The 26496-nt window shown below is 48.3% G+C and overlaps 1 protein-coding gene across 2 annotated transcripts; it reads left to right on the forward strand.

Moving 5' to 3' along the window:
• The first annotated feature begins 2743 nt into the window (after nucleotides 1-2743).
• Nucleotides 2744-25407, forward strand: CTSB (cathepsin B). 2 transcript variants are annotated; one of them, XM_036424935.2, is made up of 10 exons: nucleotides 2744-2872; nucleotides 14434-14588; nucleotides 15563-15648; nucleotides 16369-16483; nucleotides 19924-20042; nucleotides 20744-20829; nucleotides 21136-21282; nucleotides 21762-21878; nucleotides 23206-23334; nucleotides 23771-25407. In XM_036424935.2, the coding sequence occupies exons 2-10, from the start codon at nucleotides 14463-14465 to the stop codon at nucleotides 23866-23868; spliced, it is 1023 nt and encodes a 340-aa protein (XP_036280828.1). In that variant the 5' UTR covers nucleotides 2744-2872; nucleotides 14434-14462; the 3' UTR covers nucleotides 23869-25407. The 2 variants fall into 2 exon arrangements, with proteins under 2 accessions (XP_036280828.1, XP_045432267.1); XM_045576311.1 differs by having other exon boundaries at nucleotides 2757-2875; nucleotides 14438-14588.
• The last annotated feature ends 1089 nt before the right edge of the window (nucleotides 25408-26496 follow it).

Below are 26496 nucleotides of genomic sequence, written 5' to 3' on the forward strand. Positions count from 1 at the left end.
AATGAAGAATTCCTTTAAAATTCCACCAAACACACAACATCACTTTTTTCGCATGCAAGTCAGGTTTTGGCGTGGGCTGCGGAGCCTCATTTTTGTCCAACCATTGAGGCCGCCTTTTCAAATTAACATACAGCACCCATTTTTCATCTCCGGTAACAATTTGCTCTAAAAACGGCAAACGGTTTTGAAGAGAGAGGAGCGAACTGCAAATTGTGACTCTTTGATTACGGTTGTTGTCGGTCAACTCATGAGGAACCCATTTTCCAAACTTTTGGACTTTGCCAAGTGCACGCAATTGATTGGAAATTGTTTTTTGTGAACAATTTAAAGTTGTCGCAAGCTCTTGTTGGGTAATTTGAGGATTTTGCACCAAAAGAGCTTGAAGAGCTTCTTGATCAAAATTGGACACATGGCCTCGACCACTCTTGTCATCTAACGAAAAATTTCCCTCGCGAAATTTCTCAAACCAACGCTGGCATTTTCTGGCGCTAACTGCATCTTGACCAAGAGCACTACAGATGTTTTTTGCAGCCTCCCTTGCTTTTCTTCCTAATTGGAACTCATAAAGCATGCAGTGCCGAATATGCTCTTCATCCGCCATCTTCTTAGCCCTAGTTTTGCAACAAAAACCAAACCAAACACTAACTTTTTCAAGCAAAACTTGTTAATTGCACTTCACACGTTCTGTAGATACCACGTGTTTGAAGGTTATGTCAATACAAGTCAACGCCAAGCGAGATTTTATACGAATGTTTAAAAACGACATTAATTATTACTAGACCCGATAGTATTCAGTCTTTTACATATGGTTTCTTTCACTCAGCAGAATGTTTTGAGACTGAACCTGTGGTTGTGTGTAGAATGTCAACCCTTGTTGTGTTTGGTAAGAATTACTGAATACACCACTTGTTGATCCAACAACCTCCAACAGATAGACACCTGGTCTGTTTCCAGTTTTTGGCTAGTATGACTAAAACCACTATAAACATGATGGTACAAGTCCTTTTGTAGCCAAATATTTTCACTTCTGTTGGGTAAATACATAACAATGGAATAGGGTAAGTGAATTTTTTTTTTTAAGAACCTGCAGAGTGTTTCTTAAAGCAAAGTAGCTGTACTCTTACTTTCCCACCAGCAGTATACAAGAACCCCCATTGCGCCACATTTTTGCCAACATTTGGTGTTGTCACTGCTTTCAGTAAGACCAGATCTTCCTTTACTGTATCTGCCTCTGGATGTTAGAAAATGGGAAGAGCTTTGTCATCACTGTCCTCAATAAGCGTGTATGACCCTGCGATTGGTGCGCACTGTGCAGAAGCTAATGTAAATTTATTCTCATAACAACCTGTTTGGAGGCTGGGGTAGGTGAAATAACTGGGGAACTAGGATTCAGACCCGGGTTTTTCTGGCTCCATTTTCTTTTCACTTTGGCTAGGACTAGTGAAACAAGATGGTGTTGAGAAGGGAGATTCCTGTTGCAAGGGAGTGTGGTCAACCTTTTCCCGTTAGTCAGAGCCCTCCAGGAAGCTCAGAAGATTCTGGTTCATGGGAGAATCTAGGGTTTCTGGCCCTGTAGGTTTGTTAATTTTTATTATTTTTATTTATTTTACATTTTATTTTATTTTTGGCCCTGTAGGTTTAGATGAATTGGGGCAAAGGATGGAAGAAAGCTAAAAGAAGAAATTCTCCAAACACTTGTTTCCTTTGAGGTGAAGGAGATTAAGTTCTCAGGCTCATCAAAGGCCTGAAGGGAGGATGAGGGCCCCACGGAGACCTTCAAAAGGTCTTATCTGCTGCCCTAAGCATTCGAGGGAAGGATCCTCTGGGGGCTCAAATCTCAATACAGTTCTGCTTGGCTGAGTAATATAAGCAGTTTGACCCAAAGAAAGCACCCGGATTTATCTGAGCGACTGCGTCAAAGCTAGGGTTTGGGATACAAATGGAGACCAGAATGGATGGAGCCCCGTCCGTTTAGTGCTCACAGCTGTATGCGGTAAATACAACAATCTTCATTCGTCAGATGAGTATTCTGAAGAAGAGAGGATTTGAGTCATTTCTCCAGAGTCCCACAGTTCCAAACTCTGTCCACCTCCTGGTGGGAAAGAGTGATGCAGGGTCTGGAGAAGCGCAGGCTTGGAGCTGCCTTCTGAGATTGCTGCTCCTAAGGTCCTTCATAGAAATCCTGACGCCGATCCTGCAATTAGTATGTGCCCGCAACCAAGGTTCATGCCCTTGATCGGAATCAAACTCGGGATCTTTCAGTCTGTAGGCCGACGCTCTATCCACTGAGCCAAACCAGTTTTGGCTTCTCCTGTTCTCTTGATACCCCCAACTCTGGTTTCTTAATGAATGAAATGCCGGACAGTCATCCCCTCCCCCACGCAGAGATCGGTGGGTTTGAATGCGCTGCGTTCCGGCTGCGGCGGCCCCTGGGTAATTTTGCCAGGCTGGGTGGGGGCACGTAAGGACACCTTCAGTTCCATTCTGCTCCCCACGAGACCCCATCTGCAGGGCTGGAAGCTGGCGGAGCTCAGAGCCCCTGTTCCCCGGCGGCGCGCCCGCCCACAAGGGGATCGCCAGAAGCCCAGGCTGGCGCGGGGCGCGCAGGAGAGACGCGGTTGGGGCGGCGGTGCGGGCAGCAGAAGCGGGGGGTGGGTAGGGGTGCAGCCAGCAGGAAAGGCGGGGGCGAGGGGTTCGGAGCTGATTGGGGCCGGGGGTGGGGCCGCAGCGATCACGTGAGGGATCAGCCGGGCGCGGGGTGGGGCCGGGCGCGGTAATAGGACCGGGGCGGCCCGGGGGAAGCTCCCTACGGCGGCTGCTCGGGCACCGACTCGCACTCGCCGGCTGCAGGCCCAGGCTCTCGGCGGCGGAGTAGGTGAGGCGGCGGGAGGGTGGCGGGATGACCTTGGCGGCGGCGGAAGGGGAGGCCGGGGCCATGCGCGCCCCTCGCCGGGGCCTGGAGGTGTTTCCGGGGCCCGGCGGGCTGGGGGGACCCTCCGGCAGTCCCCGCAGCAGCGGGGGGGCCCGGAGAGAAGAGCCGTAAACAACCCGCCCGCGGGCAGCCGGGCTCCCTGCCCCCAATGGGCCCGGGAGCTCGCGCCCCGGTGGCTCCTCCGCTCGGGCTGTGTCCCGGGCCGGGTCATCCCGATCCTGTGGCCCGCCCGGCCCTGGGTCCGGCCCGGGAGGCCGCCCGGGCGGAGCCGGGCTGTTTGGGGGGGGGGGATGATCCTCGGGAGGAGCCTGCGGGGAATGGCTTGGCCCAGAACCCAGTGACTTTTCGGGTAGCATCTGGCTCCCCGCCCCTGCGCCCATTTCTGGTCTTCCGTTTTCGCAGCAGACTGCTGAAATAACAGTATCTATCTGCATTTATTTTATGTGTTTTTTCTTATTCTGGGCAACTTTCTGCACGCAATCACACACGATTCCAGGAGCCCCAGAAGACAGAAATGAGAAAACAGGAATCTGGAGCTGGGTGGATTCAGCAGAAACCCGCAGAAAAAGTTAAATGCACAGATGGGAAGGAAAATGAAACTGAGGGAGATGGTGCCTCAGGCCCAGGGTGGTGTGGGAAGGGGGAAGCAGGGTGGAGTCCTGGGGCATTACCCTCCCCTCAGACCCTGAGGCCTGAGAGAGGGAGCAATGTGGGGTAACTGGATTTGTTGGGCTCAGCTGAAGGCAGCTGGATTTGCCCCCTTAATGGGCTTAGGCCAACCCCCTTCCCTGGCCACAGAAGAAGCCAGTAGGCACGGGGAGAAACAAAAGCCCAGCCCCCTCTATAGTGCCTGACCCAGTAGAAACCCTCACCCAGTGGAGGGTAGGTAGTGAGTTCAAAGGGAGGCCTCACACCTTTTATCACCTTGGAAAACCTGATTCCCAAGTTCCTCCACTCCTAGGTGAGCACAGCTGAGATTCATTCATCTTCTAGATGAATCTATCAATGCAGAGTGAGGGAGGAGACGACGACGAAAGAAGGCCACTTTCCTTTTCTTTCATAAAGTCCTTTCCTTAATGGAGAATTGTTTTCTGTTGGCACTGGTGACAGGGACCAATGGTCCTTGAGCACAGAAAAAGAGGATGCTCAGTGGTTAGAGCATCAACCCACAAATGAAGGGTCTCCGATTCAATTCTTTTTTTTTTTTAAACTATGTCTATTTTTTTTTCTTTTTTTAATATATTTTTATTGATTTTGTACAGAGAGGAAGGGAGAGAGAGAGTTAGAAACATGGATGAGAGAGGATCATCGATTAGCTGCCTCTTGCACACCCCCTACTGGGGATATGCCCGCAACCAAGGTACATGCCCTTGACCGGAATCGAACCCGGGACCTTTCAGTCCCCAAGCCGATGCTCTATCCATTGAGCAAAACCAGTTTCGGCCGATTCAATTCTTGTCCAGGGCATGTACCTCCATTACAGGCTCCATCCTTGGTTGGAGCATGTGCAGGAGGCATCCAATCAACGTGTCTTTCTCACATAGATGTTTCTCAGGGTTTGTGTCTCTTCCCCACCCTTCTATTCTCTAGAAAAATCAGTGAGAAAAATATCCTCAGGGCAGGATTAACAAAATAAATCGATAAATAAATTTAGCCAAGGTCCCAGGTTCGATTCCAGTCAAGGGCACATGCCTGGGTTGTGGGCTCGATCCCCAGTGGGGGACTTGCAGGAGGCAGCCTATCCATGAATCTCTCATCATGGATGTTTCTATCTTTCTCTCCCTCTTTCTTTCTCTCTGAAATCAATAAGAATATATTTAAAAAAAATAAAAAAAGAAAGAGGCTGAGTTCCCACCCTATGTGGCTTTCCCAAAGAGAGTTGAATGTTCCCTGGAGAGAGGTTCTGCACAAACCGTTTTTTGGGCATTTGTCCCAGAGCTGGGTACTGCCCCTTGAAGAGGTACAGATCTCATTGGGTGGCTTCTCATCCCAGAGGGTGGCAACACAGGCCTGACACAGCCTGGCTCCAGGAACTCCCTTGATATTAGGTCTGGCCAGCCCTATTTCCCAGCTGGTCAGAAGGTGAGAGTGGAAGCTTTTTGGCTCCGGGAAAAGCCTGCCCCTGTGCTGTTGACTCAGCATCTTGCTTTGGGGCCTGGTTCTTCCTCTCTCCATCTGCTGAACTAGGGAGTCGGAGTAGGAAGTTGCTCACATTTTAGGGGGGGGAGAGAGCTTTTGTGTTACTACAGGCAGCTGGATTGAGAAGTGAAAGGGAGAGCATTTATATGTCAGGGGAGCCTTGAAATGTCTGTTGAGTGACATTCTTAAATGTGTGGGGTGGCTGTGTAGACTCCCTCCACTGGGACAGAAGGACTGAAATATTTGGGGGTGAACACTCGCCATGTCTGCCACATATTTTTGAGAGTTTGGCATAAGGAACGTATTAGAGATATGTGAGGTTGGATTGGATGAAATGGGACATTGTGAACGTCAAGGATGGAAATTGGGCATTTTCATAAGGTCCAGCCTTTTGTATAGAGAGATGCCAGTACGGGGGTTGCCAGTACGTTGATGATCAGGCTGAGGCACATACAGATGTAATTGTACTCGCCGGATATTAGGAGGCAGTCAGCAGTCTGCACCCGGTCCCATATCATCATCTCTTTGGTGTAAGCTCTCTATACACTGCAGGAGCTGCCTAAGAGAGGGAGATAAATCCAGAGAGTTCTTCCTTGGTTGATAATGTTCATATTACCCCCCTGGTTTGGCTAGGGAGGGGGGTTTAAGGATCAAACACCATTCCCTATCTAAACTGGTCCCATTTCTAACCTCAAGCCTCATCCCCACTCCCTTTCCACAGCACCTAGGGCCTCCAAGTCTTAGCTCCCCTTTGCAGGGAGCACGGCTCACTTTCTTTGATCTGCAAATCATCGCCACTTGCTCCTGATCTTCCTGAGGGACATTGTAGCTCCTTTCTGCTTTCCGCTTTTCCCTCTAGTTCTCTGATACTTTTTTCCAGGAACAGTCCTTACAATTGATAGAAGTTTAATTGTAACGCATGTATCCCTCCCCACTGGTGTTTGAGTTATTTATGTTGATACATACAGTTCTAGTTCATTCATCTTAATGTACAGAATACTTACCTACTGTGGCACAGTTAGGTTGTTCCTGAGTTTTCACTGTTGCTACTAAATATCTTTGGATCTCTCAGACACTTGGCAGGAGTTTCTGTAGGTCAAAAGCAGAAGTTCAATTAATTGCTGGGTCATCGTCTGTGTGGCTAGATAAGTGAGGTTTTACCTACCTATGCTCCCAACAGCAAGGAAGGTTTCTGTTCCCCGTGTTCCCCAACACCAGACATGATCAGACTTTGATTTTTCTCAAGCACCACTTTCCCTCACCTGTAAAACATAAACTTACACAAGACTCTCCCAGTGTTACTGTTTGATGAATGTGTTATCTGTCTCCACCAGGCCCGTAACTCATTTAGCCTGGTCATCAAGATAGCCTTGAGTTAGCAGCAAGGACGGGGAGAGGAGGATGGGGCAGATACCACCAAGATAGTGCACCAGCTTGGTACAGAGCGCTATTCTGCCAAGAGACCCAGCGGAGGCTGGGCTTCTCTGTGACCCTCTGACCGGCTGACCTGGACTCGGGCAGCATGTGCCCACACACACCAACGTCACATGGCCTCGGGGCTTGCACAAGACCTGGTGCCGGCGAAGGGCTGCAGTCACTCCAAGGTTGAGGCCTTGTCCAGCATCCGTTGGGAGCCATCTGCCACCCATTCTCCATCCCGCTTCACCCTGCGGGTGTTCGGGAGGAACTTGGTTCTGGAGTTCAGGATAGCGGAACAAACCATCATTTGAGTGCTTGTCACTAAAGTTGGGAGGATCCTAATCTTTCATCCACACTGGGGTACTTTGGAGAATAAAAAGAATGACCCCGAGACACCAGCTGGCCTGTGGGTAGGGAGAGGCAGAACACTGACTGCACTTAGTGAGCGAGAGACTGTCCCAGTGGCAGTTCATTGTAAGGCTGCTGCTCAGACACAAGGCGCATGAAAGGCTTTTTGAAACAAGAACATCATCTTCTGTCTCCCCACAGCCTGGTGAGGGGAGTAGCTTTTCCTGGGGCCCCAGGAGAGGAAACCAAGACCAAGCCAGAGAGACGAAGCCTTTCTGTTACTGGCTTCTGTGGTTTCCAACCTCTCTGTCACGCTGGTCCCCATCCGGCAGGGAGATGTCACGTAGCCTGTGATTAGATTAGGGAGTAGCGCGTACCTGCGACCAGAGAACCCTGGGGCACTAGTATCATTCAAATCTCTAAGGATTTTTATAAAGTGGTTGCAGGGTCCTTCAGAATCCTGCAGTATGCCCATTTTCGAAAGAGACAAGGGGATGCCGGGCCTCAGGCAGCATCCCAGTAAGGCCACATCAGTCAGTGAGCAAAAGCTTCCAGAACTTGGTCCAAACTGTGTCTAGTTTCTCAACAATAGAAACTTTTTCGACTCATTGAGACCTCCCGGAGGGTGTTGGGGGAGGGGAGGGTTCCTTGTTTTAAGGCTAAGGTAGTCATTTGCTCCTGTTTGCAGCATGTGGGCTGTTGTGGCTGATCTTAAGCAATGTTCCATTTGTGGGTTCTTTAGCCCCGTGGTTTGCAGGCAACATGGTGGGAGTTAGTCACTTATGGGGGGGATGACTGACAGGTGGGCAGCAGGGGGAGTGGCCAAGGCAAGCGGAGCCTTCTTCTCACTGGCTCTCCTGGTTCCCTTGGAACCTGCAGGGCTGATGAAGGTGATGCTGTGGCCACCTTCAGGGGATGCCTTTTTCTGGGTCACACAGCAATTGCTTGGGGTCAGGGGAGTGGGGTGGGTGGGGGATGGGGACATTTCAGCCGCAGGGAGTCAGGCTCTAGGGGATGGATAGCCAACCTGGTGCCTCTTCATCTTCACAGCCTTTGAGAGGTGACAACTAGGAGCCCTTTATGGTTTTTTTGTTTTTAAAGATTATAAGCCAAGAAGCAGTTAACCAAGTTTGCCTTAGAAGCAAAGCCATAAAACAGAAAAGACCAGATCAAAGGCTGAGGTGGAGCTGAGCAAACAAATTCAGGGGAAATGAAGGTCTGCCTGGAAGTGATCAAAAGTTTAGGAAGAACTGCCATTAACAACAGCCGGAGGCAAGACAAGTCTTTTTGGAAGAGAAAGAAATGGACAGAGTTAGTCACACTCAATCTTCACACCCCTCCTGCCTTTCCACCTACATATATGTGTGTGTAGGTGGAAAGGCAGCTGTTTGTGTGTGTGTGTGTGTGTGTGTGTGTGTGTCACAACTTAAATTTGTGCCTATTGGCAGAATGCCGACACTCAATTTTTGTATTCTTTAGAGCCACCTGTGAAAGAGGTGAGTGGTGGATAGGCAGCAGCAGTGGACATGGGAGAGCGAACGGTCGGGTGTGAAAGACCTGCTGGACATTCATTCATCTTTTTCTGTATTAGCCAGGAGGAGGCAGCTGGCTTATTTGGGAAGTTCAAGTATAGATGCTCTGTCTTGTCAGATTCTATGCAGATTAGGATTCCAGTCTACCTGAGGGCTCTATAAACACCCTTTTCAAAAAAAAAATCAAGGCCCCTGGCAGCCAAAACTTCCTTTAGGGATGCCAGGGTTTGAAATCTCTCGGGCATTCGCTCCTCTCTTCTGTGTTCATTCGATCTCTTTCCAGAGCCCCACGGTCCATGTTAGTCCCAGGAATGGCTCAGGGTAGTCTGGGGAACGGCTCTGCAGTGCGGGGAGGGAGGCAGAGGTAGGATCACCTGGCCAGAGGTCCTTTCTTTTCACAGGATATTCTCAGAGCTATAGTGGGATGTGCCTTCATATAAACCAGTAAGTGCTATGGGGGTTTGGAGAACAAAGAAATGAGAGGATCTCTTCCCTTCCCCTCTACCCCCCATTTTTAGCTAGAATCTAGCTTGGAAAGGGGGAAGGCGGGTGTAGTGGAATCCCAGGTCTTCTCAGAGAGTCCAGCTGACGAGGACAGAACTAACATCTGCCCCGCACACTTCCCTCCACCAGCCCACACCCTGACAGGCCGGGTAGGGTGGTGACTGATGGATCTCTTTCCCGCATGAAATAAGCACTTTCTGTTCATTTTCTCTTGTGATCAAGGGGGGTGGGGGGAAAATGCACAGAATTGAGAGATAAAAGGGAAGTGTTTGCCAAACAGAGGGGAAGTGAAAGCTGTTGTTTCGAGCTAAGACCACAGGACCCACGACAAACAGCACAGCCTGCTGCTTTAACCATTTGCGTGTAGTGTGTCCAGTGTTCATGATTCGTGTGGATGTGGGGAGAAAGAAAGCTGGCTGGTGCTCACTAAATGAATCACCGCTGCTCTGGGGACCTTTGTTTTCCCTCTGGGAGGAGACACTCCATATTCTTTGGGCTCAACAGTCCCGGGACCCTCAGAGTGGAAGACTATTTGGAGGAGCGGACTGGGATTCTCTGGCAGAGGCTGTCGGTGGAGGAAAGAAGACAGAGGGAGGGCAGGCAGAGGCTGGTGCATCTGACCTGGGAACTGAGCATGCCCAAAGGAGCAGCCCCGTGTTGCCTTCTCGCGGGAGGGCAACCACTGTGGCAGGGGTCTCGGCCCAGCTCCTTACACTCCGGAGAAATCAGTGGCCATGAGCTCCATGTTACAGGGGGTGGGACAGGCTCACAAAGGTTGGTGCTCCAGGCTGCACAGCTAGTGAGTGGAAAAGCCAAGTGTGGAATCCAGGTCCCCTGACTCCAAGCCCGTGCCCACACTCACTGCTGGTGGAGGTGGCTGTTGACCCCTGGGTCTCCAGCCCAGCCTCTCCTCTAATGCCTGGGGTGCTGGGCTGAAAGGAAGGGCCGAGAGTCGGTGGTCAGAGGTCCTTAGTTCACAGGAGGGCACCCTGGTTCTCCACTGAAGTTATAAGGGAGGAGAACAAAGTTGGCAGGACGTATGGAACCAAAGGACTCAGCAGGGTGAGTGCATGGAAGTCAGGCGGTGCAGGAGCCCTGGGGCCTGGCAGGACTCGCGGCTCAGGCTGGGGGATGGCCACGGCAGTTGTCAGTGCAGGAGCTGAGAACCATCTGGAAGGTGGGAGGTGCCTCCTCCCACAGGCCAGAGAGGAATACTGCTTTAATATCCGAGTTGCCTGGAAGCGCTCCCATCTCCACTTGCTTATGAGTTAACATCTCTGCGGTGGGCTGAGCCCCGGGGGGCACCTGGGGACACTCCTATTGCCATTTAGGGAGCTGTCTCCTGGGACTGCCTCCTGCCCTAGGTTCTCCTCTGACGACTGCTCTGCTCCCTGATTGCCCTTTGCCCCCTTCGCCATGTGAGGCCACAGCGAGACATTGACCTAAGCGTTTGGAGATTGCGTGGGTCCCTGACATGGGGTCATGTGGGTGGCAGCCTCCCCATGAGTCACTGAAAGTGGGAAAGTCAGTGTTTTGAGCAAGAAGACCATAGGGAGGAAGCCCCATTGGAGTCTGGGGAGATGATTGCATCTGGTGGCCCGTTGAGACCAATGTCCTGACTGGGGTGGCTCACTTGGTTGAGCCTTAGTCTATGCACTGAGAGGTCACCAGTTTGTTTCCGGGTCAGGGCACATGTCCAGGTTGCGGGCTTAATCCCCAGTAAGGGGACATGCAGGAAGCAGCCAATCAGTGATTCTCTCTCATCCCTGATGTTTCTGTTTCTCTCTCCCTCTCCCTCTTCCTTCATCTTTGAAATAAATTTAAAAATATAGATTTAAAAAATAAATAAGTGTTCTTTCCTCAGTTTAGTGGTAGGGGTCTTTGGTCGCCCTAACCATTCTTCCTAAAAGAGCAAAGTTTCAAATATATATATTTATTAAAAAATAAATATACAAAATATATATATTTTAAAGGATGTATAGTAAAAAATAAGTTCCCCCTTTGCAGTTAGTTATTACTTTTGTGTGTTTCTCTCTCTTTTTTTTAAAATATATTTTATTGATTTTGTACAGAGAAGAAGGGAGAGAGAGAGTTAGAAACATCGATGAGAGAGAGTCATCGATCAGCCACCTCCTGCACACCCCCCACAGGGGATATGCCCGCAACCAAGGTACATGTCCTTGACTGGAATCGAACCCGGGACCCTTCAGTCCCCAAGCCGACGCTCTATCCATTGAGCCAAACCGGTTTTGGCTGTGTGTTTCTCTTGATGCTTAACATGTAGAGGCAGGAATATACTTGGGCATTGTTTAATGGGTTCAAGCACTTACATTACCATGACTCACCTGCGGTGAGTATCTTGGGCATAGTTACTTTATCGGTAAGTATTATTCACTTCAACTAATTCATCTCTTAGAGGCTGCTTTGTATTCCATTATTTCACCATTTACGGTAACTTAACAAGTACATTGCTTGGTTTCTGGTCTTCTGCTAATACAGAGAACATGTCGGAAACATCTGTATACCTGTATCTTTGTGTTTTGAGGCTGGTATAAATCTAAATGTCAGGTTGCTGAGTCAGAGGGCATGCAAATAAGAAGGTTGAGAGAGACGGTACCTCCACAAGGCAGTGTGACATCTCTGCTTCCCCACATCTAGCACACATCCTGCCCCCATTGAGAACTATTCCAGTGGTTCTCAACTTTTCTAATGCCGCCACCCTTCAATGCAGTTCCTCATGTTGTGGTGACCCCAGCCATAACATTATTTGTAAATACCTGTTGAGAACCGCTGCTGTAGAGCCTAAGACCATTGGAAAACACAGATATTTACATTATGAATCATTAACAGTAGCAAAATTACAGTTATGAAGGAACAACGAAAATAATTTTATGGTTGGGGGGTCACCACAACATGAGGAACTGTATTATAGGGTTTCGGCATTAGAAATGTTGAGAACCACTGTATTACTGTCCCGCCTTTGCCACTCTGGTTGAAAATAAATATCTCCTTAATTTTATCTATAGCTGCCTATGGTTGAGCATCTTTTTTAATATTTGTTGGCCATTTGTAGTTCTTTCCTTTTTAAAAAAATATTAATTTCAAAGAGGAAGGTAGGGAGAGAGGGAGATGGAAACATCAATGATGAGAGAGAATCATTGATCCGGTTGCCTTCTACACATCCCACAATGGGGATTGAGCCCACAACCTGGGTATGTGCCCTGACCGGGAATTGAACTGTGACCTCCTGGTTCATAGGTCGACACTCAACCAGAGCCACACTGACCAGGCTGTAGTTCTTTTTCTGTAAATTCAGTGTGTATGTTCTTCTACCATTTCTGTATTACATTGTTTCTATTCTGATTTTAAGAGCCCTTTGGAAAATAAGAAAACAAAGTCTTAAGTATATATAAGCACGAATTTATGTTCGCTTACTACTTGTTTTTCTAGAAGAATATTTTCATGTAATTAAACATTTTCCCTTTTAAGGTTCTGTTTTATGTCAATCTTAGGCATTCCTCACTCCAATATTACATTTTTTTCAAGTGCATTTATTTTCTTCCTATAGCTTTGGTGTTTTTATTCAATGTCTTTGTTCCATGTAGCACTTTGTGTGTGCAAGAAATCAAGTGTAAAAATTCAGCCTTACTTTTTCCCCCCTTCAGAGTGCGTAGCCAGCTGTATAAGCATCATCTCTTGAGATACACAATTTCCTCACTCTCCTTACCACATGCACGAAATTCTCACACAGGATATGCTTCTGAATGGTCTCTCAGTTTTGTAGATAGGTTGGTCCTGGGCCAGCATCACCTGGAGGTTATAATACATCTGCTACCACGCGGGCCAGGTCTTCATTCTTGCTTCCCCCCCCCCCCCCCCAAATGTCATGCTATCCTTACCCCCTCCCCCCCCCTTCCAGCTATTCTTACGCATTTATTCTTCCAGGTGAATTGTTGCTTAAGCAACAGTTAAGTTTAAATATTCCCTCAGATACAATTCACTGTGTGGGAGGCAGTGTTTTAAGGGCTGTCGCCTAAGACATGTCATCTTCATGTAACTCTCACAGTCACTTGTGACCTGTGAGGAGGTGGGTCATTTCAGGGACAGGAAATCCCCCCAACACACACACAGAGACACACTCAGTCCCCGCTATGTGGGCATTTGCATTTCACAGGCCGGGAGGTCATGTGGCATTAGGATGCATTTCTTGTTTTCATGGAGCTGACAGCATGATGCCAAGGCTGAGCTGGGAATCGCTGTCTGCTGACTCACTAGCCAGTCCCAAGTCTAAGGGCTGAGGTTGGGGTGTGGAGGATTCCCTTCCTGGAAGCCCATCCCTGGCACTGGAAGCAGAGGCCTTGGTTGACCTGAAAACCCGGAGAAAATCCTGGGAGACGGGTGCCATGCCACTGGCCAAACCAGCCCTGCTTCCCTGTTCTCCGGAGATTGGCAAACGCCGGCCATAGCATGGCTTATGTTTTGCGTCCAAATTGTGGCTTATGAAATCTGGTGTTTTTTTTTCTTCTTTTTTTTCTTTTTTTTTTCTTTCTTTTTTTCTTTTTTTCTCCACTTGCGACATAATCACATGTTTACTCTTTCGGAGCACTAACTTGGGAAAGGCCTCAACTTTGTCTTACAAATCCATGGTGAGACAGATAGCAGGAAGGGCACTGGACTCACGTTAGCCTGGAGATGTAGATGTATTCATTCGTGTAGGACAGACTATCGTTGATCCTGCTTGTTGCCTGGGTCCTGGGGTTTTGCCAGAACAGCAGGTCAGCCCTGGTCCTCACAGCTCACAAGATAGTCTGGGCCACAAACCATCCAGTGAACAGCACCATTTCAGACTGTGAGCTTGGTCCTTGGCTCTAACTGATCACCCTGGAGACCCAGGCAGCACACATCCCAGGCCTCGGCTGCCCCTTCTCTGTCCTGGCTCCAGCCCCCCTGCAGGAGACGTGCACGTGGTCTGTCTTAGCCCATTCAGGCTGCTCCAACAGATGATGACAGACAGGACGACTTCTAAACAGACATTTATTCCTCACAGCCTGGAGGCTGAAAGTCCAAGTTCAGGACACCAGCATGGTCATGAGGCACACTTCCAGGACACAGACTTCTCGCTGTGTCTTCACATAGCGGAAGGAGCGAGAGATCTATCTTTCTGGGGTCTCTCTTATAAAGGCACTGATCTCGTTTATGAGGGCTCCACACTCATGACCTAATCTCCTATCAATGGCCCCATGTCCTAATACCACCACATAGAGGGGTCAGAACTTGGGGGTGACACCAACAGACCATAGCACAGTCTTGTGTGCTACAGGTGCAGGTCGGGACCTTGAGAGCAGACCCGGGAGCCCACAGGCACTGTGGGTCCTTGAGAGTTCTCTGCTGCCCACCCCGGCTTGACAGAAGAGGAATCGGGAACAGAAGGGGACAAGTGGCAGCCGGGGCAAAGACATGGATCTTTCATTCACCGGATTGTTCCCGGCCCCAGGACCTTGCTGTGTGTGGGCCTGGGTGGAGGAGGAGCAGCCTCTGATGTCTTGTGTCCTTTTCTTTCTAGGTGGAGCTAGGATCCGGCTTCCAAAATGTGGCGGCTCTTGGCCACCCTCAGCTGCCTGGTGGTGCTGACCAGTGCACGGAGCAGGCCCGGCCTGCAGCCCCTGTCCGATGAGCTGGTCCACTATCTGAATAAGCGGAACTCTACATGGAAGGTGGGCTGTGGGGGCCGTTTCCTGCACGTGTCCCTCCCGAGGGTGGTCGGTCTGGGCACCCCGACTCCCAGCACGGGTGGCCCACAGGACAGTTGAAAATCTGATCCAGAGACATGGCTGCTCCAGACCATGCCCACTTCCTCCCTGCCCCGCTTCCGTGTGTGTGTGTGTGTGTGTGTGTGTGTGTGTGTGTGTGTGTAAGCTTGTTGGAGGTGCATGGGGAGGTAGACGGGCTTTGGAAGTGTTCCTTTCTGAGCTCCATTGTGGTAGGTATTGTGGCATCAGTACTAGCAGCTCCTTGGTTCTGCCCAGCCCTGAGGCCCGGGACTTTGGGAACAAACAAATGAGGAATAGGCCATCTTCAGGGCCTCTCTTGGCATGAGCCAAAAAGAGGAGACACCCCCCCCTCCCCCACTGGTCTGAGAACTGCACGCTGCCCACAAGGCCCCTCTGGGCTGGTCCAGGCCTGCTCTACAGGGAGCCCATCTTAGACTATTCAGGCTGCTACAGACGCCACACATTGGGTGGCTTATAAACAAATTAATTGCTCATAGTTCTGGAGTCTGGAAGTACAGGATCCAGGTGCCAGCAGGGGCAGGTTCTAGTGAGGGCTCTCTTCCAGCTTGTAGATGGCGGGCTTCTCTCGGTACCTTCACATGGTGGGCGGGGAGGGGAGCTCTCTGGTGGTTCCTTTATCTGGGCACTAATCTCCTGCATAAGAACTCCATCCTCACGACCTGAGCACCTTCCCGAGGCTCACCGCCAGATATCGGCACATTGCAGGTTAGGCTTCAGCATGAATTTTGGGGAAATTTGGTCTATAGAGGTAGCGCAGCCCCCATCCTCTGCTGAGTTGGGAGGGACCCCGGGCCTTGTCTGACCTTGAATGTGAGCAGCGTCCCATTCTTATCCCTGCTGTCCCCAGAAATACCCGCTCTGTTGGTGGGTGACTGTTGGGATGGGGTGTCTTCCAGGCCGGACACAACTTCCGCAACGTGGACATGAGCTACGTGAAGACTCTGTGTGGCACCAAACTGGGCGGGCCCAAGCTGCCCGAGAAGTGAGTACCTGCTCCCTGGGGCATGAGTAGCGGGCACTGGTTTGGGACAGTGGGAAAGAGGAAAGAGAGAAGGCCTCCCCGGGTCCTCAGGTCTCATATCTCCCAGAGACTCTTATTTGAGGGCAGGGCTCAGCCCCTAATGCCAGTGTTTTCCGCATGCTTCTCTGGGTGGGAAAAGCTCCACGTCGGGGTCTCCACCAGCTAGGTGGGCCCAATCTTGAATAAGGAAATTCTGGGAAAAGAGGTGTGATGTGCCCTTGATGTTTTACTTTTCTAGAAAATTCTGGACAGTTTCATGTAGGCATTATTACTCTCATAGGAAGCATTAAATAAATCTTGACAGTGAGGGTGGGTTAGGGAAGGTATGTAACATCACTCAGTGGCAAAGATATTAAAAATGATGAGGTGAGGAGCCAGGGCAGATGTATGATTGGGGCTGGGGCGGGGGAGGCAAGAAACACAATTATCTGGACCCTGTGGCTAAAACATCCACAAAATAAGTCGAGAAAGAAGGCTGTGGGATGGTAAGTTGTGTTTCGCAGTAGGATCAGGTTTTACTTTCTGAACTTCCAAGAGGACATCCTCTTTTGTACGTTGAAAGGGGCCGCACTCCCTTTATCGGGGAGGGCCTGCAGGCAGCTGGCCTTTGCAGGGATGGGGTGGGGTGAGCAGCACAGGTGGTAAGACACAGGTTTGTAATGGAGATCTTCCTTTATCCAGAGTGTGGCTTGCTGAGGACATAACTCTGCCTGAAAACTTCGACGCCCGGGAACAGTGGCCAAACTGCCCAACCATCGGGGAGATCAGAGACCAGGGTTCCTGTGGCTCCTGCTGGGTGAGGCCCTGCTGTCTTGGGTGGCTGGAGCAGGAGTGGGTGGTGGAGGGGGGCCCTGGGAGTGACCAGGGAAGTCAGAGTTGGACCAGCTGTGACTGGGCACATTACATAACTTTCCTGAGTCTCAATCTCCAGCAGTTTAAACATAATAATTAAAAAAAAACAAACCTATGATCATGACTTATTATAGAGGCTAGGTGGGAGAAAAATTGTATAGCCCAGCCTGTGTGGCTCAGTGGTTGAGTATTAACCTATGAACCAGGAGATCTCAGTTCAATTCCTAGTCAGGGCATATGCCTAGGTTGCAGGCTTGACACCACCCCCTTCCCGCCCCCATAGGGGGCATGCAGAAGGCAGCTAATCACATGATTCTCATTGATCAATAAAAATATATTTAAAAAAAATTAAAAAAAATGTATAAAGCCCTGTGCACAGGCAACGACCATGTGCGGGTTGTGAAATGTTTTTATTTCTGTTTGACTTGCTGTCCTGAGCCATCAGCAATACCATTAGGTTTTTTTTGTTGTTGTTTTTTTCCCCTTACCCCCAGTACCATTAGTTTTGACCTCCACTCTAAATCATGAAGACCCAGTGAGCTGTTTTAATTTTTTTTTTAAGAGAAGCAATGCTTAGCAAATTTTATTTATTTTTTCTTTTACATTTTTTAAATTAAATTATCTGTGTACATATTTTAACATGTCTTAATTTTTTTTAACTGTGGTAAAATACACAATATAAATGTAGCCATCTTAATCATTCTTTTTTAAAATATATTTTTATTGGTTTCAGAGACAAAGGGAGAGGGAGAGAGAGAGAAACATCAATGATGAAAGAATCATTGATTGGCCGCCTCCTGCACGCCCTTACTTGGGATCAAGCCTGCAACACGGCATGTGCCCTTGACCAGGAATGAAACCTGGTACCCTTCAATTGACAGGCCGATGTTCTATCCACTGAGCTAAACCAGCTAGGGCTTTTTTTTTTTTTTTTTTTTAATCCTCACTGGTGGATATGCTTAGAGAGAGAGGGAGCAATATCAATGTGAAAAACATCCATCAATTGCTCCTGCACTCCCCTGACTGAGGATTGAAATCGCAACCTGGGTTTGTGCCCTGACTGGGAATCGAACCGGCCACCTCTAGGTACATGGGACGATGCTTCAACCAGCTGAACCACACAGCCCCGGGCTTTTTTTTCTTTCTTTCATTTTTTTTATTAAGGTATTATATGTGTACATATCTTATCATTGCCCCCCAGGCCCGGGCTTAATCATTCTTCAGTATATAGTTCAGTGGCATTAAGTATGCTCACAGTGTGTGACCATCAACCACCATCCATCCACACAGCTCTTGTCATCTTGCAAAACTGAAACTCTGTCCCCATTAAACACTAACAACCCCTATCCGCCCTCCCCCTAGCCCCCAGCAACCACCTTTCTACTTTCTACTATGACTATGACTAGTCTGGATACCTCATAGAAGTGAAATCATAGAAAGTTTGACCTTTGTGTTTATTATTTTTTACTTAAATCTTTGTGGTTGAAACTATTGTATTTATCCCCTCCTTTCTTCTCCCCCCCCCTTCATAGCCTACACCCATCCCCCTCCTAAAGCCTCCAACCACTCTTATTGTCTGTGTCCATGGGCTATGCATATATGCATACAAGTTCTTTGGTTGATCTCTTCCCACCTACCCACTGAGCCCCACCTTCCATCTGAGATCTGACAGTCTGTTCCATGCTTCTGTGTCTCTGGATCTTCTTTGTTCAATAGTTTACTCTGTTCATTAGATTACACAGATTATGAGTGAGATCATGTAATACTTGTCTTTCTCTGGCTAGCTTATTTCACTTAGCATAATATTCTCCAAGTCCCTCCATGCTGTCTCAAAGGGTTAAGAGATTCTTCTTTTCCACGGTATAAATGTACCACAGCTTTTTTAATCCATTCACCTCCTGATGGGCACTTGGGCCTACTCCTACAGAATTTTGTGCATCAAGGCTCTAGTTTGAATAAGAGTGGTGAAAGTGGACACCTGTCTTGTTTCTTGTCTTAGGGGAAATGGTTTTAGTTTTCACCCATTGAACATGATGTTGGTTGTAAGTTTGTCATATATGGTTTTTATTATGTTGAGGTCGACACTCAACCATTGACCCATACCAGCTGGGCTGTAGTTAATTTCTAATTTCATTCCATTACAATCTGAGAATATGCTTGATAATGATTCCAGTCTTCTTGAACTTGAAGAGACTTGTTTTGTGTTCTAAATGTGGTCTGTTTTTGAGAATAACCCAAGTGCACTTAAGAAGAAGGTATATTCTGCAACTTTGGGGTGAAATGTTCTATAAATGTCAAATTCATTTGATCCAATGTGTCCTTTAGAGTCACTGTTTCCTTGACTTTGTCTGGAAGATCTATCCAGTGAAGTTAGTAGGGTGTTAAAGTCCCCTACTATGACTATAGTGCTGTCAATATCTCTTAAAGTGTTCCAGAAGTTTTAATATATTTAGGTGCTCATATACTGGACACATATATGTTGACCAGTATTATATCCTCTTATTGAATCAATCCTCTTAGTATTACCTTTATTGTCTCTTGTGATGGCCTTCATTTTGAAGTCTATTTTGTCAGATATGAGTATTGCCATCCCAGCTTTTTTTGTTTCCATTTGCATGGAATTTTTTTTCCATTGCTTCACTCTCATCATTTGTGAGTCTTTTTTCTGAAGTCTCTTGTAGATAGCTATATTTGGGCCATGTTTTTGTATCCATTCAACTAACCTAAGTCTATTGATTGGAGCATTTAATCCATTTACATTTTACTTATTGCCATTTTAATTCTTTATGCCTATGTTTTTCTTTGTCTCTTCTTCTCATTACAGCAGTCCCTTTAGTGTTTCTTGCAATGCTGGTTTGGTGTTGACAAACTCCTTTAGCCTTTTTTTTTTTTTTTTTTTTTGTCTGGGAAGCTCTTTATTTCCCCCATCTTGAGGTAGCCTTGCTGGATTTTTTTAAAAAAGGATAATAATATGGGTTATTATTTTTAAATATTTTTAAATTGACATCAGTAAGGAGAGAACATCATCAATCGGCTGCCTCCTGCATGCCCCCTACTGAGGATTGAATCCACAACTTGGACATGTGCCCTGACCTGGAATCAAACCGTGATCTCCTGGTTCATAGGTCAGTGCTCAACCACTTAGCCACACCACTTGGGCAAGAGTGAGCTGCTTTTTTATGTTAAAAATCAAAACTACATATTTCAGAAATGTACTGAGTACTCAGGGAGGCTTAAAGATTAAAGGAGCTTTAAAACTAAGTGTGAGTGCCAGGACCTTTGCCCGATGCTGAAAAAGACTAGTCACCAAGGAGATCTGGGGTGCCCACTGCGGCCTTCCAAAGTCCAGAGGTGGGGCTTACTGGGTAGGGATTGTTTCTGCAGGCATTTGGAGCTGTGGAAGCCATTTCTGACCGGATCTGCATCCTTACCAATGGGCATGTCAACGTGGAGGTGTCTGCCGAGGACCTGCTCACCTGCTGTGGCTTCCAGTGTGGAGAAGGGTGAGTCTGAGGCAGCACCTTCCATGAGGGAATGGCACCTGGGAGACCTGGGCTGGAGGCCTCCTCACGTGGAGGGTGACTGATACTCCCTGGGGGAAGAGGTACATTGAGGACAGATGTGGTCGAGGCGCTGTGGGAATCTGGGGAGTCTGGAAGAAGTATGGCTGTTGTCTTCTGGAAGGCTCCTAAACCTAGGCTGGGTGATGGGGTCTGGGCAAAACAGATGGGCTCAGAATTTGTGGTTCAGTTTCTGAATTCAGGTCTGATTTTTCTGCTCAAGGCAATGTAGTAGCCTCAAGACCCTATCTTTATCTGTAGTTAATGATAATGATTCCCCAGATAAGTCACACAGCCTAGTGGGCTGCCCTCTAAAAAGAAAAAGGTGTGTCCACTCCAGTTAAGTTTGAATTTCTGACACTGGTGTTTTGCTTAGTACCCTGGGATATTTGGTGTGCTCCCTCATTGAGAATCCCTGCTCTAGAAAGGACACAACCTGGTTTGGTATAGACAGGAATCGTCTTGAGAGTCTTGGTGGTGGGCAGAGAGCTTGGGTGAGTCTCTGGAAGGGACAATCCAGGAGATGTTGAATTGGGGGTCTGTTGGGCCGCTTGCTGAAGGCAGTGGTGGCTCCACCAGGCAGTAGTCTGGGAGCAGCGAGCACCTCTCTCACGATGACTTTCAATGAATGGCTCTTTTCTTAGCTGTAATGGGGGCTTTCCCTCTGGCGCTTGGAACTTCTGGACAAAAAAAGGCCTGGTGTCTGGTGGCCTCTATGACTCCCACGTAGGTGAGTGTCTGCCCTGAGTCCCTATCTAGCCAGATGGATTTTCTAAGCAATAACTAATGATGGTCTCAGTTTCCACTATAAAGAAGATTGAGGGTTGAGGGCGAGAGTACTGGGCTGGAAAACAGGGTAGAAAGACAAGCCAATCCTCTCATTGGCAAAATTAGCAATGGAGGGGAGAACAGACCCAGGCTGCAGACTTGGGGGTATCTACTGTTCCTGCAAGTCATCATCGCAATTCTTTCTGGCCTCGAAAGGCCTCTGTAGGAGCTGTTGGCCAAGATCTTCCTTTTTACTTGGTCCCCCTAGGTTGCAGACCCTACTCCATCCCTCCCTGTGAGCACCACGTGAATGGCACTCGGCCCTCATGCTCAGGGGAAGGGGGGGAAACCCCTTCATGCAGCAAGATCTGTGAGCCAGGCTACACCCCATCCTACAAAGAAGATAAACACTACGGTAAGCACACTGGGCCTGAGACCCACTGACAGCCTTCCCAAGCCAAAGGAGGAGGCCAGGGCAACAGTCCAGAGTCAGGAACACAGGATGGAGCAAGGAAGGGCACTAATGCCTCTTGTCTGCCTGCTGTGATTTCTGTCTCTACCTGAATTCCATCTCAGGGGTGTGGTCTTAGGAATCAGACCCTCAGAGATGACTAAACCACTCGTACAGGGGAGTGACCTGGTCTAGTCATCCTGGTCCAGTTTCACTCTGCCCTCAGGGCCACATTCGCCCACTTCTCAACTTCCAGATTCAGCCCAATCACTCCTCCCTAAGGGGGTTCCTGATCATAGTCACCCCTCCCGTTTCCCCCCACCCCTCCCCAGACTAGACAAGTCCCCTAGATGGTCTTCACCTGGTGGCTCCCCGTAAATCATGAATTGGCTGGTGGAGCCTCTGGAGGCATGTCTCACCCCACCTGCTGGTTCCTTTGCTAGGATGCAAGTCGTACAGCGTCCCCAGTAGCGAGAAGGAGATCATGGCAGAGATCTACAAGAATGGCCCAGTGGAGGCAGCCTTCTCCGTGTATTCAGACTTCCTGATGTACAAGTCTGGTGTGTATTGGCCCCAGATGGTCTCGGCAGGGAGGGGAGGTCTGGGTTCAGGTGGGCTGGCAGGACCTGATCAGAGTAGGAAGGCAGGGTGTCCAGACGGGTGGTGCCAGGCCCCCGACACTCGTAATCACTGCTCTCAGCTCTGCTTTCTTGCACCTGTTGGCCTCTTCTGCACATGCTATTCGGATCCCCACTGCAATGTTTTTATGTGGCTAGTTCCTGCTCATACTATTCATCCCTCAATAGCCAGCTCGGAGATCTCCCAGGGGAGCCTTGCCTCCCCTCCCTGAATGGGTTTTGTGTCTGGGTTTAGTGACCTTCTTTATTCATCTTTTCTTGGCAAAGCCCTAGTCTCATGGCTACCATCCTCCATGGACAAGGAAACAGGGACCTGGCCAGCCCTCAGCCCAAGAGCTGTCTTAGAAACCCCTCATCCTCGATGAACAGTCTGTGCTGACCACTTCTGTCTCATGTACATGCTGCTAAATTGAAAACTCCACAGGAAAAAACTCTCAACTCTTAGAATAGTAAAGATTAGACAAAAGAAGATGCGTATGGAAAGAAAAAAAATACTATAAAGCTGGTAAATTTTAAAAAAATGTATTATTGATTTCAGAGAGGGAGGGTGAGAAATATCAATGATGCGAGAGAACCATTGATTGGCTGCCTCCTGCACACTCCCTACCGGGGATTGAGCCTACAACCCAGGCATGTGCCCTTGAACCTGAATCGAACCTGGGACCCTTCAGTCTGCAGGCCCACACTCTATCCACTGAGCCAAACCAGCTAGGCTAAAGCTGGTAGTTCTTTGCACAGCCTGCATGTTATAAAGAAGACATTTTTTATAATAAGTGAGTCACCAGGGTACAGCTGGTTGGCCAGCTCCCTGAGCACTTTTTCCCTCCCACTGATTGACACGCCCCACCAGCACAGCCCTCTTCTGCATCTCCTCTCTGGTGACCCCAGAGCAGCAGGTGAACTCTCTGCCTTTGACAAATCATTACGAGGAGTCCTAGTATGTGGAAACAGACCATTGGTATTTAAACGTTAAATTACTCCTAAAATTCTGATTTATAACTAGTTTTAAAGGCAACCAACAGGCATGCTTCATTGGATCCCCATTTTAATGTTTACTCAACATAATTGTGTGTTGGGCTTTCAAAAGTATATTTAAATAACTCCCCAACAGAGAGAACAAACTTTGAAGACAATAGTAGGCCTTTGGGACCCTGATTATCCTGCCTGGGGAGCCAGCTGACGTGGAGGGGTGCTGTGAGGGATGGGGCAGTGGCTGGGTCTCAGCCTGACTGGTGTTTTCTTTCCTCAGGCGTGTACCAGCATGTCACTGGAGAAATGGTGGGAGGCCACGCAGTCCGCATTCTGGGCTGGGGGGTGGAGAATGGCACCCCCTACTGGCTGGTCGGCAACTCCTGGAACACCGACTGGGGTGACAATGGTGAGTGGCCGTTCCCTTCCTGCTAAGAGGGTGTTATGAGCCAGAACACAGTTGTCATCTTACCTTCCTCTGCTCTCCTCACTGCACAGCTCCAAACCCTAGGCTTATCTGACCTTCCAGGTGTCCAGGTACCTAGTGGGCTGGTGTCCTTCCCCCCCAAGGGCAGCTTCTGATCTTGAGAGAGAGCGGTAGGGTACAGGGCCCAGCTTCAGATTGCTGTGCCTGCCACCCCCCACCCCTTCCCCCTTGCACCACGTTGACATGAGGTTGATGTGGAGCGGGGCTGCTGTGAAGACAGTGGAAGCTGATAGAGCACCTGATGCTGGTTTGGTGCCTGTTAGGTGCCTTTTGCTCCTGGGTCTCTCAGGGATTAGTCTGAATCTGTTTGCCCCAGACCCGCAGCGCACTTTACAGGCTTCTTCCCTTTGCTTTCTAGGCTTCTTTAAGATCCTCAGAGGACAGGATCACTGTGGAATTGAGTCGGAGATCGTGGCTGGACTCCCCTGCACGGACCAGTACTGGAAAAGGATCTAACCTGCTGTGGGCCCTTCCAGCCAGCCCCGGGGCAGTGGGGCTGGGGGTGAGATGAGGGATAGAAATGTCTTATTCTTTGAGTACAGATGGGTTTTACACAGGGCCTGAAAGACTGGATTGGGCCAAACCTTGTCTATCATGAGAGCAGTCTTCCAAGGAGACACTTTCAAGGCCTGGCTACCTCCCAGGCCACTCAGTGGACTGTTGTCACAATGCATTTAAACCACTGCTACAAGCAAAGCAAGTCCTTCCCCCTTAGACTAGTGCTGCTTGGCTCTTCCTGCAACCACCTCCACATCCTTCATCCTTCTCCATCTGTGCATCACCAGGGAGCATGATAGGCCTACAGGTTCCGAGTTTTTCCAAAGGAACGAAAGGTGGATTTCCTAATGGTAGCTTCCCACACATCCCACCATCAGCAGCACCACCGAGCAAGCAGCTTTCTAGATTTGGAAATACGTTGAGAAGAAACAGTGGGGCAGCCCTTTGAAAAAAGCCACTCTCCCGGTGCCCCTGCATCTGTCGAGCTTTGCAGTGTTGCTAACCTGCTCTGATCTTGGCATGATCCTTTTAAAATAGAAGTTATATTTTTTTGGGTACCTCAGCTGATCATGAGCATGTAGTCTAATGTTGGAAGAGCTGTACTTCGTTTTCCCAACTGTCTCCTTAAAACAAACTGGGTGGTCTTGATTTGACTGACTTACTGACCTCTTAACACATAGAGAGAAACCAGCCTTTATTGTTTAAAAATCACTGCTGTGCCCTATTAAAGAAATACTGTGCCAATAAAAGGTTTCTCCTTCAGTGCTGTTCTGGTGGGACCTCAAAGGTCATTTGTCACTGTCTGTAGCTGCGTGGCTGCTGTTTATCCTTATCCCCCAGAAAGAAGCATGGGCTTATGGATCTTTAAACCCCACCAGGGCTGTCAGTTGAGGAGAACAAAGTAAATACTTCATTTTAGCTTCTTTCCGCTCCAGCACCCTTTCAGACCACAGCTTCTGTCTTTTTAGTCCCTGTCACAGCCCAAGTCCTTCTGGAGGACCAGCTTTTCCCTGGCATCACCCACTGCTGGAATGGGGTGGAGGCAGAGCTTGGTGCGCTACCTAAAAACCATAAGCTGTGAGGTACATCAGTTCTTGAGGGGAACAGAGGAAACTTAAAGAATCTATACCCATCCCCCTGGCCTATCAGTATCTTATTTCCCTTCCCTAAAATCATGCCAAGTTTGACTTATGATGTGACTCCCAAGAATCAGAGGCTCCTAAAATAACAACTTAACATCCAGAGAACACTGTAGGAAAAGCTATAAATTCATAACATTTTATTAACATTTAGATCAGAAATATATTCATAGCCTCAATTTAGTTATTCTACCTACTCCCAAACTGAGTTGAATAATTCCATTTTTACATACTTTCTCCTACCTCCACAAAGTTCCCTACTCCATCCTCATCCCGGAAGCCAGGAGGGATGTGCACAATAATGTAACAAGATGAATTGCAGGCCATCTTCACACTTGGCTTAAGGAGTTTTTGTTAGTAAAAAAAAGAAAAATAGGGATCAGCATCAAAAAAAAAAAAATAGGGATCAGCACCAATAAACCAAGTTATCATTGATCACTACTTTAGCTACCACTGTGAGGAGGAATCAGTAAATTGCATGCCAGGAATGCTATACATTTTATTAATGACACTAGTGGCCTGGTACACGAAATTCATGCACATTAAAAGGGAATTGTTAGCCAAAACCGGTTTGGCTTAGTGGATAGAGCGTCAGCCTGCAGACTGAAAGGTCCCAGGTTCGATCCCTGTCAAGGGCATGTACCTTGGTTGCGGGCACATCCCCGGCTGGGGGTGGGGGGGTGGGGGAGGAGGCAGCTGATCGATGATTCTCATCGATGTTTCTAACTCTCACACTCTCTTCCTCTCTGTAAAAAGTAAATAAAATTATATATATATATAACTAACCCTAGGCCACACTGGCCAGGCTGAAAATATTAAAAAAAAAAAATTAGAGGAAATATTTTAATTTTGTTATATGCCCTTTATAATAGAAGTGTCAGAGATGAAAGAAAATTAGTAAAATGTGTATGAAAATCTTCCTCCTGCCAAGAGTCTGGGGTGCACTATGGAACCACAGCATCAAGTTCCCACTCACCTACCTGGAAATAATGCGAGACCCATAACTGCTGACCCCACCCCCATCAAGCTCCACTGGGTTGGTGCAGCCTCAGGTTCCCCACCCCACCTGGCACCACACACCGTCAGGTCCCAGCTGATCACTCACCCCCGCCTCTGCTGTGGGTGCATCCATCTTGTGATGATGTGGGGATTAATTTGCATATTACCTCTATTATCTAGGATTAAAGTGTGCTATAAAGGGCAGAGTTACAAGTTCAGCAAAGGTTCAATTTGATTAGAATTTCAGACAATTTTTTTTAGTATATGTGCTGCCAAAGCAAACAAGTATTGTCTCATGCGATATTTGGGTTACAATACTTAAGTTTATCTGAGTTATAACTGGGTTTTACCTTGCATTTCATCTGGCACTTTTAGTAGAGAGACATTTAAAGGAAAACATCTGAAGTCTCAAGAAAGGGAAGATAGGTGTGGGCCTGAGATCTAAGAC

Source organism: Pipistrellus kuhlii, unplaced genomic scaffold (genome assembly GCF_014108245.1).
Source record: "Pipistrellus kuhlii isolate mPipKuh1 unplaced genomic scaffold, mPipKuh1.p scaffold_m20_p_8, whole genome shotgun sequence".
NCBI lineage: Eukaryota > Metazoa > Chordata > Mammalia > Chiroptera > Vespertilionidae > Pipistrellus > Pipistrellus kuhlii.